Here is a 15,336-nt window from a genome sequence, read left to right as displayed (position 1 = left end):
TTGGTTCGGCCACATTTGGAATACTGCGTGCAGTTCTGGTCGCCACATTACCAAAAGGATGTAGATGCTTTGGAGAGGGTGCAGAGGAGGTTCACCAGGATATTGCCTGGTATGGAGGGCGCTAGCTATGAAGAGTGGTTGAGTAGATTAGGATTATTTTCATTAGAAAGATGGAGGTTGAGGGGGGACCTGATTGAGGTGTACAAAATCATGAGAGGTATAGACAGGGTGGATAGCAAGAAGCTTTTTCCCAGAGTGGGGGATTCCAATTACTAGGGGTCACAAGTTCAAAGTGAGAGGGGAAAAGTTTAGGGGGGATATGCATGGAAAGTTCTTTACGCAGAGGGTGGTGGGTGCCTGGAACGCGTTGCCAGCGGAGGTGGTAGACGCGGGCACGATAGGGTCTTTTAAGATGTATCTAGATAGATACATGAATGGGCAGGAAGCAAAGAGATACAGACCCTTAGAAAATAGGCGACAGGTTTAGATAGAGGATCTGGATCGGCGCAGGCTTGGAGGGCCGAAGGGCCTGTTCCTGTGCTGTAATTTTCTTTGTTCTTCTAATTAAAGAGTTAATTTATTGATTTAAAGACACCTGGCTTGGTTAGCCTCATTCGGGGGTTAATAAATGGTCCAATGTGGCTGGGTCTTTCTTTAATTTGGGAAGTTTTAAAAATATGTTAGGCAATCTGTGGAGAGACGGGATTGAATCATCAGTGCGTCTCTCCTATCACAATCGGAATCGTATATTTTGATTGGGGGCTTTGACAGGAGCGGTCGGTCCTAACAGTAGATCTTGCTTTTCGTTGGGGCCCAGGATTCTTCTTAAACCTTGTTCAATGTAGGAGACTTTTCTCTCTTGAGGTTCACATCTTCAGTGGATTTGGAGTTCTGTGAGAAAGAGTTGGGAGCTGACAGGACAGGCTGAGGTGAGCCAGCCAGGAAAAGTCTTTACAGTCCAGGGGCAATCTCTCTCTCAAGCTGTTTGAACAATTCAAAAAAACTCAGGTTGCCCAGCAGGTTAGTCATGTGACTAGCTGGTTTGACTACATCTATTTATGGATTCGGCCATCTTAGCAGTCATCCTGGAATGTGAGCTTCCTCACCTTCAATGTCTGGTGATGAGTCTATTGTGGGTTGAATGTGTCAGAGAATGGTCCTTTGTCTCCACAAGCACTGTCTGTTAGTTTGTAAATGTTTTTTCCAGCCATGACTGATCTGTTTAACAAGTCATTTCCTCGCTCCAGCAACAGTTAAAAAAATCAATGTTCATGTGACAGAATTAATATGCATCATTCTTGGCAGGTGGGGGTCTGCATGACAACATTCAAGACGGAGACAGATTTTTGATCTAAATGGGACTCAAGGGTTATGGGGGGCAGGCAGGAAGGTGGAGTTAAGGCCACAATCTGATCAGACATGACCTTATTGAATGGTGGAGCAGGTTCAAGGGGTTGAATGGCCTACTCCTGCTCCTATTTCTCGTGTTTTTAAGTCAGAATTTGCTAATTACCTGAATAAATTCAGAAGAACATCGATACATCCAGTTGTCCTTGCCAATGTTTGTCCAATCTCTGTAAAAATGCCCAGAAAACATTATTTATGTTTAGTTTTCATTTTAACTGAGTGACGTCAGTGTTAGAGAATAAACATTTCTGTACTTTGTTCAGTCCATGTCAGCATCAAATGGTCCTGGCATGTCCAAACACCAAATAGTAGTTCCTTCTACTCTACTCCTGTAAGGTACCTTAACTTCAATGTCAGAAAAACAGTCACTAATGTGCTATGATTTCTCCACACCAGCAACCTTTATCGACTGTAATATGAATAGCAATCTGAGGGTATAGAAACATACAGCGCAAATGGAACCCATCATGCCTGTGAAAGAGCTATCCCATTTGACCTCTTTGAACAAGCTATCCAATTAGGCCTACTCCCCTTCTTTTTTCCCACAGCCCTGCAATTTTTTTCTCTTCAACTTTGGATTCCTCCTACTTCCTCACATTTAGGCTATCAGTAACCTAATCAATTTCACTCTTTGGTGGTTAACTGGCCTATACTCTCCATCCCTGCCCCTTCCAACTCTGGATTCTACTCATGTGGATCCTGAGTTAGTGCCACAGTGGTCCAAAGTCCTCGATGGGATGACCAGTAATCAATTAGGATGCTAAAATCCAAGCCAACTGATGCAAGAGAGACTTTTGTCCCATTCCAAGGATCTGACATAGAATTAAGTTCCCGCACTTTGGTCATTTTGATATTCACAATGCCAAACACATTTGCCCTCAATTAAAAACCAATCATAATCTTCAAATGACTGGACAAAAATTCCAAGATCCATGATAAAGAGTTAATATAAAAACTAAGTTGAAAATATTGGCACAATAGTTTGATCATTTTTTAAAAAATAGCACAAATCCAGTTTCTGCCGTATTCTTCATAATTGACAGTTAAGGGTTCCTTTTCAAAAGACAGCTGAAATTTTTTGTAACACAAACAAGTAATTAAAATGCATGAACCATAAACTTTTGATACTCTTGGCAGTTTTATGCTGTTGCACTCTATTAGGAAATAGGTTCTGACTAAAAAATATTTTATGGGCCAAATGAGCTCCTATAAAATTCAATGATTGTATCAATGCAAGACCCTTCTGGTTATCAAAGGCAGAAAACTATATCCCTATAGTTGGGGCTAGATATAAATCCAGGATGCAAAAGTATCAGGTTAACCCCATGCATCAACCAGTGCCAGGATTTTGAACTCAGTGTATTGGGGACACTTGCCAATTAAGGTGAGTGAAGACAGGAGCAATTGGGAGTGGGACTCTGGGGCAGGATACAATGTGAATGGATGAGGTTTGGATGAATTGGAGTTTATAAAAGATAGAACTGTGTGGATGAGGTAAGAGTGAAGGTAGGCAATGTTACAGGTAGAAATGGTGGACCTGGTTATAGGCAGGGTATTGTACTTGAGGCCCAGTTCAATGTTAAAGAGGATACTGTAGGTATATACCATTGAGCACAGCCTGAGTCAGCAGTTATTGGAAATGGATTGAATCGAACTGGGTGTCACAACCATACATATGGAAATGATCTCCTCCTTCTGTTGACAGAGGGTTGCATACAGGTGCAAGAAAGACTTGCATTAATATAGGCCCTTTCACAACCTCAGGACATCCCAAAGTGATTTACAACCAACGATGTACTTTTGATGTGTAGTCAATGTTGTGATGTAGGAAAACACAATGGCCAATTTGCACACAAAAAGGTCTCACAAACAGCTATGTGCTAATGGCCAGATTATCTGTTTCTTTTAAGTGATGTTGCCGAACAAAAAGAGGGGCGTAAGAATAGAACCATAGTGTTGCCGGAGGTGACCATGCAGGACATTCGGCAAACAGTTTTGCATTCAATGATGTAGATATGTTGGGACATGTCGGAGTGGAACAAGGCAAGGGCAGTAGCAGAGGAGGAAAACAGTGACTGATTGTATCTGCAGAATGACTGAGTATAACCAAGGTGATCTCAGTACTGGGGGCAGAGCAAAAGCTGCACTAAAGGCTTCAACATGGAGCTATGGCAGAGGTAACATGGAACTGGGTATTGGGGTAAGAGGATGGTTGTGGTTATTGGAGACCAGTCATCACGTCCCCAGGACATTGCTGCAGGGGTTCCTCAGGGTGGTGTCCTAGGCCCAACCATCTTCAGCTGCTTCATTAATGACCTTGCATCCATCATAAGGTCAGAAGTGGGGATGTTTGCTAATGATTTCACAACATTCAGTACCATTTGTGACTCCTCAGATACTGAAGCAGTCATGCCTGCATGCAGCAAGACCTGGACAACATTCAAGCTTGGGCTGATAAGTGGCAAGTAACATTCATGACACACAAGTGCCAGGCAATGAGTATCTCCAACAAGACACAACCTAACCATCTCATCTTGACATTCAATGGCATTACCATCACTGATTCCCTCAACAACACCACCCTGGGGTTTACCACTGACCAGAAACTTAACTGGACCAGCCATATAAATACTGCGGCTGCAAGAGCAGGGCAGAAGTGGGAATTCTGTGGCAAGTAACTCACCTCACCAAAGCAGGTCCACCATCTACATGGCACAAGTCAGGAGTGTGATGGAATACGTTCCATTTGCCTGGATGAATGCAACTCCAATAACACCTATTTATAACGACTCTTTTTGTAGCCATTTACTACTCTAATCTGACATACTTAGTAACAGTTTCATACAGGAGATCTTTGGTTCATCTAGCCCAGATTCACAATATTCCCTTAACGCATTTCAAATAATCTAAGTTAACAAAATATCTGTCTAGTTCCTTCTTGTTTCATGACCAACAGCCTTTTCTTTCTTTTAGGGTATAATACTAGACAACTGAGATAATAAGGGCTGCAAATGTTCAAAAAGACTGTCAATGTACCAATGCCCAAAATACATTAATTGTGTTTGGTTTTCTTTTTAACTGAATGATGTCAGTGTCAGGAGACAGGAACATTTCTGTACTTTCTTCAGTCCATAAAACACTCCTGGCATGGCCATACAAAGTAAAAGCTCCTTCTACTCTGCTCCCGTAAGGTACCTTGGGCTAAAACCTGATTTGCCCCAATTTTCTGGCACAGGGGTCACGATTTGTGATCTGCCTGCGCCTGTTGCAGTGGAGGAAGGCAGCACATAAATTTGGTGCTACCATCTCATTTACCTGACAGTAGCATTGGGCCGAGCAGCTCCCACGTTGCTGGCGGCCTCTCCACGCTGCCGGTTGCCTGTGCGCTCAGCAGGCGACTGAGCTGCATTATGCTGATTGCATGTGGTGCAGCCAGACTTCTGTTCTTAAAGGTAGTCTGTCCCTCTTAAAGAAAGGCTGCATTGAACTACATGTTGTTGCTGCTAAATACTATTGCTGCAATTCTAAACAAGGAAAATGGAACACCAAGGTGGACAGATAGCTCCAGGATCACTGATGTGGTGTTAAGAGGCCTTAGTGTTGGAGCTGAACAGGAGAAGAGATGCCATGGTTACCCCCTCAAGGACCACGCTCAGAAGGGATTGAGAGCAGGTGGCCAGTGAGGTCAACTCTTGGCATCCGGCCCTGAGTGCCACAAGGTTGAATGACCTAATGTGGGTAACCAATGTCAGCGAATGCATCTTCACATGACATCTCCTACCCATCTTTCTACAGGCCTCTCATGCTGCTCAATGCACCACATCCCCCATCACAGACTCACCAGCGCTCCCTGGCACTCAGGGCTCATGCCTAAAATCCAAATACTCCAGCTCACCCTCACACAACTATCACTGCTAACAGCCTTACCCCCACCTCACGCTGCCTTCATACACTTACAGCTAAAATCACCCCAACACAGCGCTACACAATCACTGACATTCTGCCTTCTCTCTTGCAAAACAAGGTGACACACAATAGAAAGGAGCAGAGCAGAACCAGCAGGGGACAGACACCTGTATTTCCTGAGCCCTATGGAAGAGATGACTCTCCATATCATACAGCCAGCTACGACAGAGCTGGTGGCATCCAGGGTCGCTGACAACATTGAAAATGAAGGTATGTTCCTGCCTCATGCCCCTTCCCAACTCCCAGCTCCCCCACATCCTGCTATCTAGCGTGATCGAGCTGCAGATGGTATGACCATGGACCTCTTTCTCTCCACCCTATCCCCCTTCCCTTACGCTACTTACTCTCTGCTTTCAGATACCCAAGAACTCCAACATGCCCAGCCAAAGCAGGACAAGAGAAAGCAACAGCACAACACTAAAAAGACAGAAATAGAGAAATGAAAAGGCCCCATCATTTGATTTGATACTCACAGCAACCAGTGCAGATAGTGGCACTGCGCATACTTTGGAGGCTAATATAAAATTGGGATCAGCACATGATGAGTCACCAGGCACGAGTGGTGTGCAGCCAGGCCAGGGAAAAAGGATTATTCGTTTGCCAGCTCACCGAAGGGGGGAGGTTGCAGACAGGTTCTGCTGCAGAGGACACAGATGGGGACCTCGATTAGGCAATATACAGGAAAATGCTGATAGACATACACACCAAGATCCTGCGTGCACTGGCTGGTCAGCCAGACAGGCTTCCATTACTGTCAAGGAGCGTGGAGGAATCCAGCTCCAATTTGGAAGAGGACGTTGTGCATACCTTGCTCTCTCCAAAATCTCTGCTCCATCTCCCTGCAATCCTGAGAGGTACTGCAACTGCAGCCCCCATACCTGTTGCAGTCTTTGTGTGGACAGGTCTCCAAACCTTCTGCCTGCCCTGTGAGGATGCAATAACAGACCCTGCCAAATCCAGGAACCACAACACCTCAAAGAAAAACTCCATAGTATTTCCAGACAGTTTGTAATAGCAGAAATTATTCAAATTCACTGTACCACCAAGCTGGGTGTCCGGCCCTTTAAATAACACATACTGGACCCCTCTTGCAGCTGAACATTTGACCTTTGATGAGTGATGTACGAATTTGTTGAATGAACCTGCACAGTCCAAATTTGGTAAGTGGGCATCACATCAGTTGGTTGGGCTGTGTGACATTATCATAGGACACATTCAGTTGCTTCCAGTGCTCCGTGTGAGCGCCCTTCTCAAGGTGGTGCGCTATGCAGGCCACACCAGAAGTGGCTGACAGCTTGCAGCCCCAGGAGCATGACTGGTTTCAGTAGCGTTGCTGGAGGTAATGCTAGTTATCGAAAGTTCGCACTCAGTAACTACTTTTCTGACATTAAAGTTAAGAAGTTCCTATGATTCCACCATATCAGAAATCTTTATGGCCTGTGTTAAGAATGACAATCCATGTGCATTTTTAGCTGTTGACCTGCACGGGAAAAAAGGTTGAACTCTCTTAAAAACATTTAAAGGGCCCAAAGGCCTCCTATAAATTCAACCAGCAAAGACAAGAAGCTTTGTATGAACCCAGCTTCCAGCCAATCCCCTGCAGGATTCTGATATCAATGTGCTGCGGACAGAAACCAATTAAGATAATAGTGAAAACAGGAGTAATTGGGGAGTGCGACTTTAGAGTCCATCAATTTAAGTCAGTCAGCAAGAAACCAAATAGGGAATTGAGAAGAAACTTCTTTACCCAGAGAATGCTGCAAAGGTGGAACTCACCATCACAGGGAGTAGTCGAGGGAGAAGGGAATAGATGTTAGGCTAAGAAGTTACATAAGGATGAGAGAAGGCTTGAGTGGAGTACAAATGCTGGTGAATGGCCTATTCTAAGTAATTCTGAGGCAGGTTAGAATGTCAACAGATGAGTTTTGGATGAGTTGGGAGTTTATGGAAGATAGAACTCTGATGGTCAGCAGTAAGTGCAGCGGATATGAAAAGTCTCAAGCCAAAATGTGAACCTGTCTTTAATCTTTTCAGATGATAGACTGGGTGTATGTTTCCAGTATTCCCTAATTTTCATTTCAGATTTTTAGTGCTCACGGGTTTCCTTTTAACTTCTAGAGAGCTAAAGAGTTACTCTTGGTTGTTAAGAATACTTGTCTGGTGGAACTATGTAGTTTATTCAGCGGGGCATGTTTTGTTCAGCATAATTGTGTGGAACTCCTGTCTGTTCAGAAAGGCAAGGGTTACTCTCTGTGCTGTGCGGGATTGCTATTTATTCAGCATAGTAGGACTGCTTGTTGCCTACTTGCATCAAGTTGCTGTTTATTCAGTAGTGTAAGGGTTACTCAATGTATATTTGCACACTGCTCCCATTTGTTCATTGAGAGTGAGTTTCATTAACTATACTGCAAGGAACTGCCTTTTGTTCAGCAGGGTAAGGGCTAAGTAATTATATGATGTTTATGCTTATTTGTTGTGTTATGGCTTTTTTTTTTACACACTTGTATAACGGAGGATATTTTAATCCTCAGGGAGAGGAGAAGGTTAACTCAGTTTCATTATGTAAATATGACTTCCATACTATTGTGTGACACCAACACCAGCATCACATAGACATTCATCCTCTTCAGAATCAATGAAGCATCCTTCTGAGCAAGTGACAAGGCGACATCAGACAGCAGTTCTGCAGTGCATAAACTCTGCTGGCAGTATACTGGAAACACAAAAGGAGAAGTGCCATGATTTATACTTTGCAACATCAATGCAAAATAAACAATAATTCACTGCATCATCATGCACAGCCAGCTGATTTCAAAAGGCTTGCTGGGAGAAGCTTGAATGGTTTATAACCACTATCTGAATGAGTTGAGAGTTCTGCCATGAACAATTCATGCATCTATCCATTATGCCCACTCTCAGTTTTCTCCTTGCTTCTAGGATTCATGGGCACTGGCCACTTTCCAAAACCTCAGGCAAATGATCATTCCTTTCACAGGAGCTGAGATGTGTGGGTTCCAGATAGTTATTTAGTTGTGCAAAGTATCATAGTCAAGTCTGGTCAATTCTCATCCAATATCCACACATACACTTTCCAGCAGGAGGCACTGGATACTGGATCAGGAGTGGGAAGCTTGGCTCCTTCTTTCGCCACATTCCTCAACAGCCCAGGGGCGCCAAGACTAACTGTAGCACACCAACTACCACCCTTCCTGAGACGAGCCAACTCAGAGCAGATGAGAAATCAAGCCTCAGATATTTTGGTGGGTATGGCATGCTTTTTTTTTACTCATTCATGGGATGTAGGAGGTGCTGCCCATCCCTAATTGCCCTCGAGAAGGTGGTGTTGCCCTTGAGAAGGTGGTCTTCTTGAGTAGTTTGTTAGGTCACTTCAGAGGCAGTTAAGAGTCAACCACATTGCTGTGGGTCTGGAGTCACATATAGACCAGGCTGACTAAAAATGGCAGATTTCCTTCCCTGTAGGATATTAGTGAACCAGATAGATTTTTACAACAATCTGCTACTTTCATGGTCACTATTACTACTGCATCAACTAATGCTTTTATTCACTAGGCCACTGGGGGCAGACTAAAAAAGAATGAGGAAATAAAAACATACAAAAATAGAAACTGTGGAATTTTTTTAAAAAGGTAAGTAGAATTGCACAGAAGTCTTTCCTACCACTGCTTTCAGCTAAAGATCCTAAAGTGAAGAGGGCAGCCTCCCGTAGGATAGAAGCATCACTCAGTTTTACAAGTCCATTAACAAACTGCAAGCCTCCAATCTCACGAAAGTAATCACTTGCTTCACCTAACGATAAGAAAGCAATACAAGCTCACTTTATGTAGACAGATAGAGATTTATGGTCAATGTGAAAATTTAATTCTATTTCGCTACTACTTTACATATATTTATTAAAACCCTAAATACTATCTATCCTTTCAATATCAAAACCAACAAAATCTTGTGCCAATCTGCATCAACTATTCGTCAGTGTGTTAAATCCTGTAATGTTTGGTTTAATCTACCCACATGACACTATGGGCTGGATTCTATAGGCCCACTGCCGAAATAGGCGGCGGGTAAGAAAAATGGCAGCCCACACACTCGGGACACACATCACGGAGCCGCTGCGATTCCAAATGCAGCAGCTCATTAGCATGGTTGAGGCAGCCAACCTCCCCCACCGATGATGTGGAGGGGTGGGCGAGCCGTCCCCGGCAAGGGCGTCCGGTGCCATTTTTAAAGGGCTTAGAGCACTTACCGGTAAATTTAAATATTTAAAGGTCCCACCGCACCAGATAGGAATTAAATTTTATTCAAACTTTGCATCCCCTCTCCCATGTCCCAAATGAGTTCTCAATAAATGGAAAAACTTACACCCCCTGAAAATCATATTTGGAAATGTTGAACTTTAACCCCTCCACCTTCTGAACATTTGACCCTCAACCCCTTCCCACCATCCCCACAGCCTATCGGAGCGGTTTTCCCTGCTCCCACATCCCTCCCGACCTGAAGATTTCACTCCTTCTCCCTCCCTACAGGAGTCGCGCCTCTTTTCCCCAGACGGGGATTCAAAGGTGCGGCAGTGCCGGACACCAGTATAAAGATCACAACCTGCTGCGTGAATCGCTGCAGCCTGCATGTTAAGTGACCATCTGCATATATTAATGCCTGTCCCGTCGCCGAGTGGGGGTGGGGAGCCGGCACAAGGTCTCGCTGTTGCCGCCAAGATCGGGACAGGCTCTGCCAGTGTCAAGGTCGGTGGCAGGCCTCATCCGGAGTGATCTTCATGCCTCCCACTGTTCCCGACAGTGAGGGCTCTATAAAATTCAGCCCTACAGGTCAATTATATCCCAAGATTGGTCATACTACCCACATGACACTACAGACCAATCAGCATCCCATATAAATACACAAGGAAGCCATTTTTTATCTTCTGCTTTTCTACTTTTAAATTATTATTTCTCATTCTTCACTCTTGTTTTTATTTCCTGTACAACCAGGGCTCATCCCTGCTGCCCTCTAACAACTTCTTGTCCCAGCCTGAAACTGACCCTACTTGCCATCTCTGTAACCCCTGACCCAAAAGGTATCTGCTGCAGCTGTCACTTTTCCCACTGTTGGTTCCCAGTTGACAGTCTCTGTCACAGAAAATTCCTTACTGCACCTTGCTCCTGATACTGGGACCACAAGCAACACTGTGGGAGACCTCACCTCTAAATATTTATTAAAATTCTAACTTTAATCCAATGCAATGGGGAAAACTGAATCCAGCTGAAAAGAAAACTCCAGTTTTAAAGTACAATGGCCTCAAACTAGTCTTTAAAGACAGCCCCAGAATAAATTATTTCGCTTAGAATAAAATGATCTCATACTTAAAAAAATAAACTCAGCTTACCAATGGGTGATTATCCTCCCAACTAGAGTAGGTGAAAACCCATCATGTTATGATCCATCATAGGAAAAGCAGTGTGGATGATATTCCTATTTGCGAGACCAGCAAACTTCCATTTAATGATAATCTAACTCCAAGATAAATGGATGTATATATGTATCACAAACTGAGTATTCTTTCAGACTGTTGCGCTGACGATTAAACTTATGTAAGCAGTAATGTTAGGGCAATGAGATTCTGAAAAACTGGCCAGTATGTTGGTGTACTACATGTACTTTTACAATAAATGATAAGTTATTGAGCATCTGTACCAGCATTATGCCAGACTCAATAAACTGGAATAAAAACAGGAAATGCTAGAAATACTCAGCAGTTCCGGCAGACTCTGTCGAGAGAGAAACAGTTAGCATTTCAGGTCAATGACCTTTCATCAGAAGTCGCTGAAAGATCCTCAACTTGAAACGTTAACTGTTTCTCTCTCCATGCTGTAATATAATAAAGCTACACATTAATTTGCATGAAATATTAACATAATCCATCTTACTGTTCTGCTGACATATAGACTGGATGGTGATCAGGGCTTGTTTCTGAGTCACAGGGCTGTCCATCTGATACTTCAGACATTCGAGCAGTAAATTCAAGTCTGTTTTTAACCCTGTAGATTAAAATAAAATACAACAACATGGTATCTGCAGGCAGGGTGATAAGTTTAAACAAACCTCACTAAAATTAAGAGCTGATGAACTACGACTGGCAGCAAAATCAGGTCACACCTCTCATTTTATAGTTATTCATTTTAGGAAACACTTATTTTCATCTGTGTACAAGTAGCCCCTGGATCTTTGCATAGCAATACAACGTTTTCTGCAAATATAATCACGCCTGCAGCACTGAATCAGGGAAGCAAATATTTAAGCTGGTAGCACAAAGCAGATTTTCTGCACTAGGTGTTTGTGTTTCCTGTCTCTTTCAATCTGATTAGATGCAATAGAGGAAGTACTTTCTTGACACTAGCTACCATACACAAGGGATAATCAGTTGCCTTCTTAAAATCTAAGTAACTTGGCTGAACAGCTGTATTCTAGTATACGACACAAGCAAGAATCGGGCAAAAGATGAGGTAAATCAGGAGGTAATGGTTAGATAATACCAAGATTGGTTTTAAAAGTCTGTAAACATTACGAGGAAGAAGATCTGCTTGATCCCCAGCATATGAAGTTCTTAAACTCATCGAGGACAAGAATGTACATTAAAATGTGACGAACAGAGCAGATTCGATGGTAATTCAAATGAGAAAAGCTGGAATCACATCCAGAAAACATTTAATTTGTTGGACATGCATACCACAATTCCAGCACTGCATTCAGTTCCAGTCACATTATTGGAAATATATGCAAATTAGGGAGGGTGCAAAGAAGAGTAACAGATTTAAGGTGATGGTACAAGAATTAGAGGGGACATGAGGAAAAACTTTTTCACCCAGAGGGTGCTGGGTGTCTAGAATTCACTGCCAGGAATGGTGGTGGAGGCAGAAACCCTCAATTCTTTTAAAAGGTACCTGGACATGCACCTGAAGTGCTGCAAGCTGCAAGGCTATGGACCATGTGCTGGAAGGTGGGATTAGATTGGCTAGTTTCTATTTTTTTTCTCTTCTCGTCTGGCATGGAAACGACGGGCTGAATGGTCTCCTTCCATGCCATCATTTTTCTATGGTTCTAAGATTGTTCCCAAGTGTAAAATGCAGATAAACTATGGGGAAAGATAAGAGCAGTTCAAAGAGCAGCTCAAGCTTTGCAATCTAGAAAAAAGACAGATAAGGAAATCTTCATCAAAATATATATATTAAATGGAATATGTCAGGACAACTCAGAATAATACCTCCAAGTAACCCAGGAAAGTAGAACCCGACATAAATGAAAATTAGTGAAGATAAATTTGAAACAGACACCATGAAGAAAGTGATTTTTTTAGATAATCTGTTAGATAGGGCAGCAAAGACAAATCACTGGGGATGTTCAATCTACAGTTGGATGCTAAGAAGGAAAATAGAGGAGACTAGAGATGAGCTTCAGTAGGCTGAACGATCTGTTCTTGTCATGTGTGACCACACACTATACATTTCCAGCAGACAAGACAGCAATTAGAAGCACAAAGCCAAAACATTTTTCTTATGTTCTTACATTATGTATCTATCTATCTATTCTGAGAGACAGGATAAACTGTCACTTAGAAAGGCACAGGTTAATCAAGGACAGTCAGCAAGGATTTGTAAAGGGAAGATCTTGTTGACCAACTTGATGGAAAATTTTTTGAAGAGGTAACAAGGAAGATAGATAAGGATAGTGCAGTTGATGTTGCCTACATGAATTTTAGCAAGGCTTCTGACAAGGTCCCACATGGCAGACTGGTTAAAAAAATAAAATCCCATGGGATCCAGGGAAATGCAGCAAGGTGGAAACAAAATTGTCTCAGTGGCAGGAAACAAAGGGTAATTGCTGACGGCTGTTTTAGTGACTGGAGGGCTGTTTCCAGTGTCGTTCCGCACAGCTCAGTACTGGGTCCCCTGCTTTTTGTGGTGTATATTAACAATTTGGACGTAAATGTAGAGGGTATGATCAAGAAGTTTGCGGATGACACAAAGATAGGCTGTGTAGAGGACAGTGAGGAGGATAGCTGTAGGCTGCAGGAAGATATTGATGATCTGGTCAGATGGGCAGAAAAGTGGCAAATGGAATTCAACTTGGAGAAGTGTGAGGTTATGCATTTGGGGAGGTCAAACAAGGCAAAGGAATACACGATTAATGGGAAAATACTGAGAAGTGTAGAGCAAGTAAGGGACCTTGGAGTGAATGTCCACAGATCCCTGAAGGTAGCAGGACAGGTCGATAAGGTGGTTAAGAAGGCATATGGAATCCTTTTCTTTATTAGCCGAGGTATAGAATACAAGAGCAGGGAGGTTATGATGGAACTGTAAAACTCATTGGTTAGGTCACAACTTGAGTGCTGTGTGCAGTTCTGGTCACCTCATTACAGAAAAAACATAATTGCACTGGAGGTTACAGAGGAGATTTATGAGGATGTTGCCAGGACTGGAAAAATGCAGCTATGAGGAAAGATTGGATAGGCTGGGGTTGTTCTCCTTGCAACAAAGAAGGCTGAGGGGAGATCTGATTAAAATGTACAAAATTCTGAGGGGCTTGGATAGAGTGGAGGCGAAGGGTCTATTCATCTTAGCAGAGAGGTCAGTGAAGAGGGGACACAGATTTAAAGTGATTGGTAGAAAAATTAGAGGGGAGATGAAGAAAACCTTTTTCACCCAAAGGGTGGTGATTGTCTGGAATTCACTGCCTGAAAGGGTAGTTGAGGCAGAGACCCTCAACTCATTCAAAAGGAGTCTGGATATAAAGCCTGGCTACCCGACCCGTTTATATGTATCCGGTGTGGGTCGGGTCGGGCTGGACACTGCTTCCGGGAAGTCACAGGATCAGTCTTACCCATAATTCCCCACAACTCCAGCTGCAGGAATAGCCTGCTGCTGGAACAGATGAAGGAGATTCATGTCGGGTATGAAAAAAAAATTAAAGGGCTTGGGCTCGGGTCGGGTTCAGGCTGGCTGTGGTCAGGTCGGGTTTTAATTTTACACCCGAGCCAGGCTTTATCTGGATATGCACCTCAAATGCCGTAAGCTGCAGGCATAGACACGATGGGCCAAGTGGCCTCTTTCTGTGCCTTAAACTTTCTATGATTCTATTACCGTAGAGGAGTCTGACTCAGTTTTAGCATTCTGGCCTCTAAGTTAGAAGGTGTTGGGGTTCAAACCCCATCCATGATTTAAGCACATAATATTTTCCATATTGCAAAGCTTCAGCTGCTATTTGAGCTGCCCTTATCTTTCGTCACAGTTTATCTGCATTTTACACTTGGAAACAATCTTGTTGCTCTTTTTTTTGCACCCTCCCTAATTTGCATATATCTCCAATAAAGTGATGCGCAACTATGTAAAAGACTCAATTCTTAAAGATGTGTGCTTTCCCCTTATTAAAATATCAGAGATTTAATCTTAAAACCCAGAGTCTCCTTTGCTCTAACTAGGCTGTAGAAACTCTGCTAAAGCAAAAGCAAAACCAAAACAACTTGACCAAAGCATGATCCAGCACCACACATCTTAGATCAGTTAATAAGAGAAATAATTTGAACTAAACAATAGACACAAAACACTTCCTGACATGAAACTCACTCAGCACAGAAATTTCTTACCGCAAAGTCTGTTGCCATCTGCTCTTTCTGGGCTCTCCATCTTTACCACATATCCTTGTATAAAGGCTCCCAAAGTTTTATTGAACAGAAGAAACTGGAACCTGTAATTTAAAATGTAACACTGATTTCCACCACGTGATTTGTAGAAAAACATAGCTTGCGAAGCAGAAATCTGAAGTATTTTCCAGCAAGAGGCTCAAACCAGAAAATCTGTCTAGTTTTAGAATTTACCACTAGATTTTGACCCATGATAATTTATCCACAAAGTAATTCCCTTGGCAAGGGCTTGCTTCCCGGAAAGTGTATCAGCA

At 42.9% G+C, this 15,336-nt stretch overlaps 1 protein-coding gene across 1 annotated transcript in view; it reads right to left on the bottom strand.

Moving 5' to 3' along the window:
* terb1 (telomere repeat binding bouquet formation protein 1) overlaps nucleotides 1–15,105 on the bottom strand; it is a 131,735-nt gene extending 116,630 nt beyond the window's left edge. The window contains exons 1-4 of the mRNA XM_068049861.1: nucleotides 15,026–15,105; nucleotides 11,313–11,423; nucleotides 7,955–8,086; nucleotides 1,514–1,574 (exon numbers count right to left, since the gene is read on the bottom strand). Coding sequence (XP_067905962.1) covers nucleotides 1,514–1,574; nucleotides 7,955–8,086; nucleotides 11,313–11,423; nucleotides 15,026–15,065 — 344 coding nt within the window. The 5' untranslated portion in view covers nucleotides 15,066–15,105. The remainder of the gene's footprint in view (nucleotides 1–1,513; nucleotides 1,575–7,954; nucleotides 8,087–11,312; nucleotides 11,424–15,025) is intronic.
* Nucleotides 15,106–15,336: the final 231 nt, after the last annotated feature.

This window comes from Heterodontus francisci, chromosome 17 (genome assembly GCF_036365525.1).
Source record: "Heterodontus francisci isolate sHetFra1 chromosome 17, sHetFra1.hap1, whole genome shotgun sequence".
Lineage (NCBI taxonomy): Eukaryota > Metazoa > Chordata > Chondrichthyes > Heterodontiformes > Heterodontidae > Heterodontus > Heterodontus francisci.
Note: the sequence above shows the minus strand (reverse complement) of the source record. Positions and strands in the feature narration are given on the sequence as shown.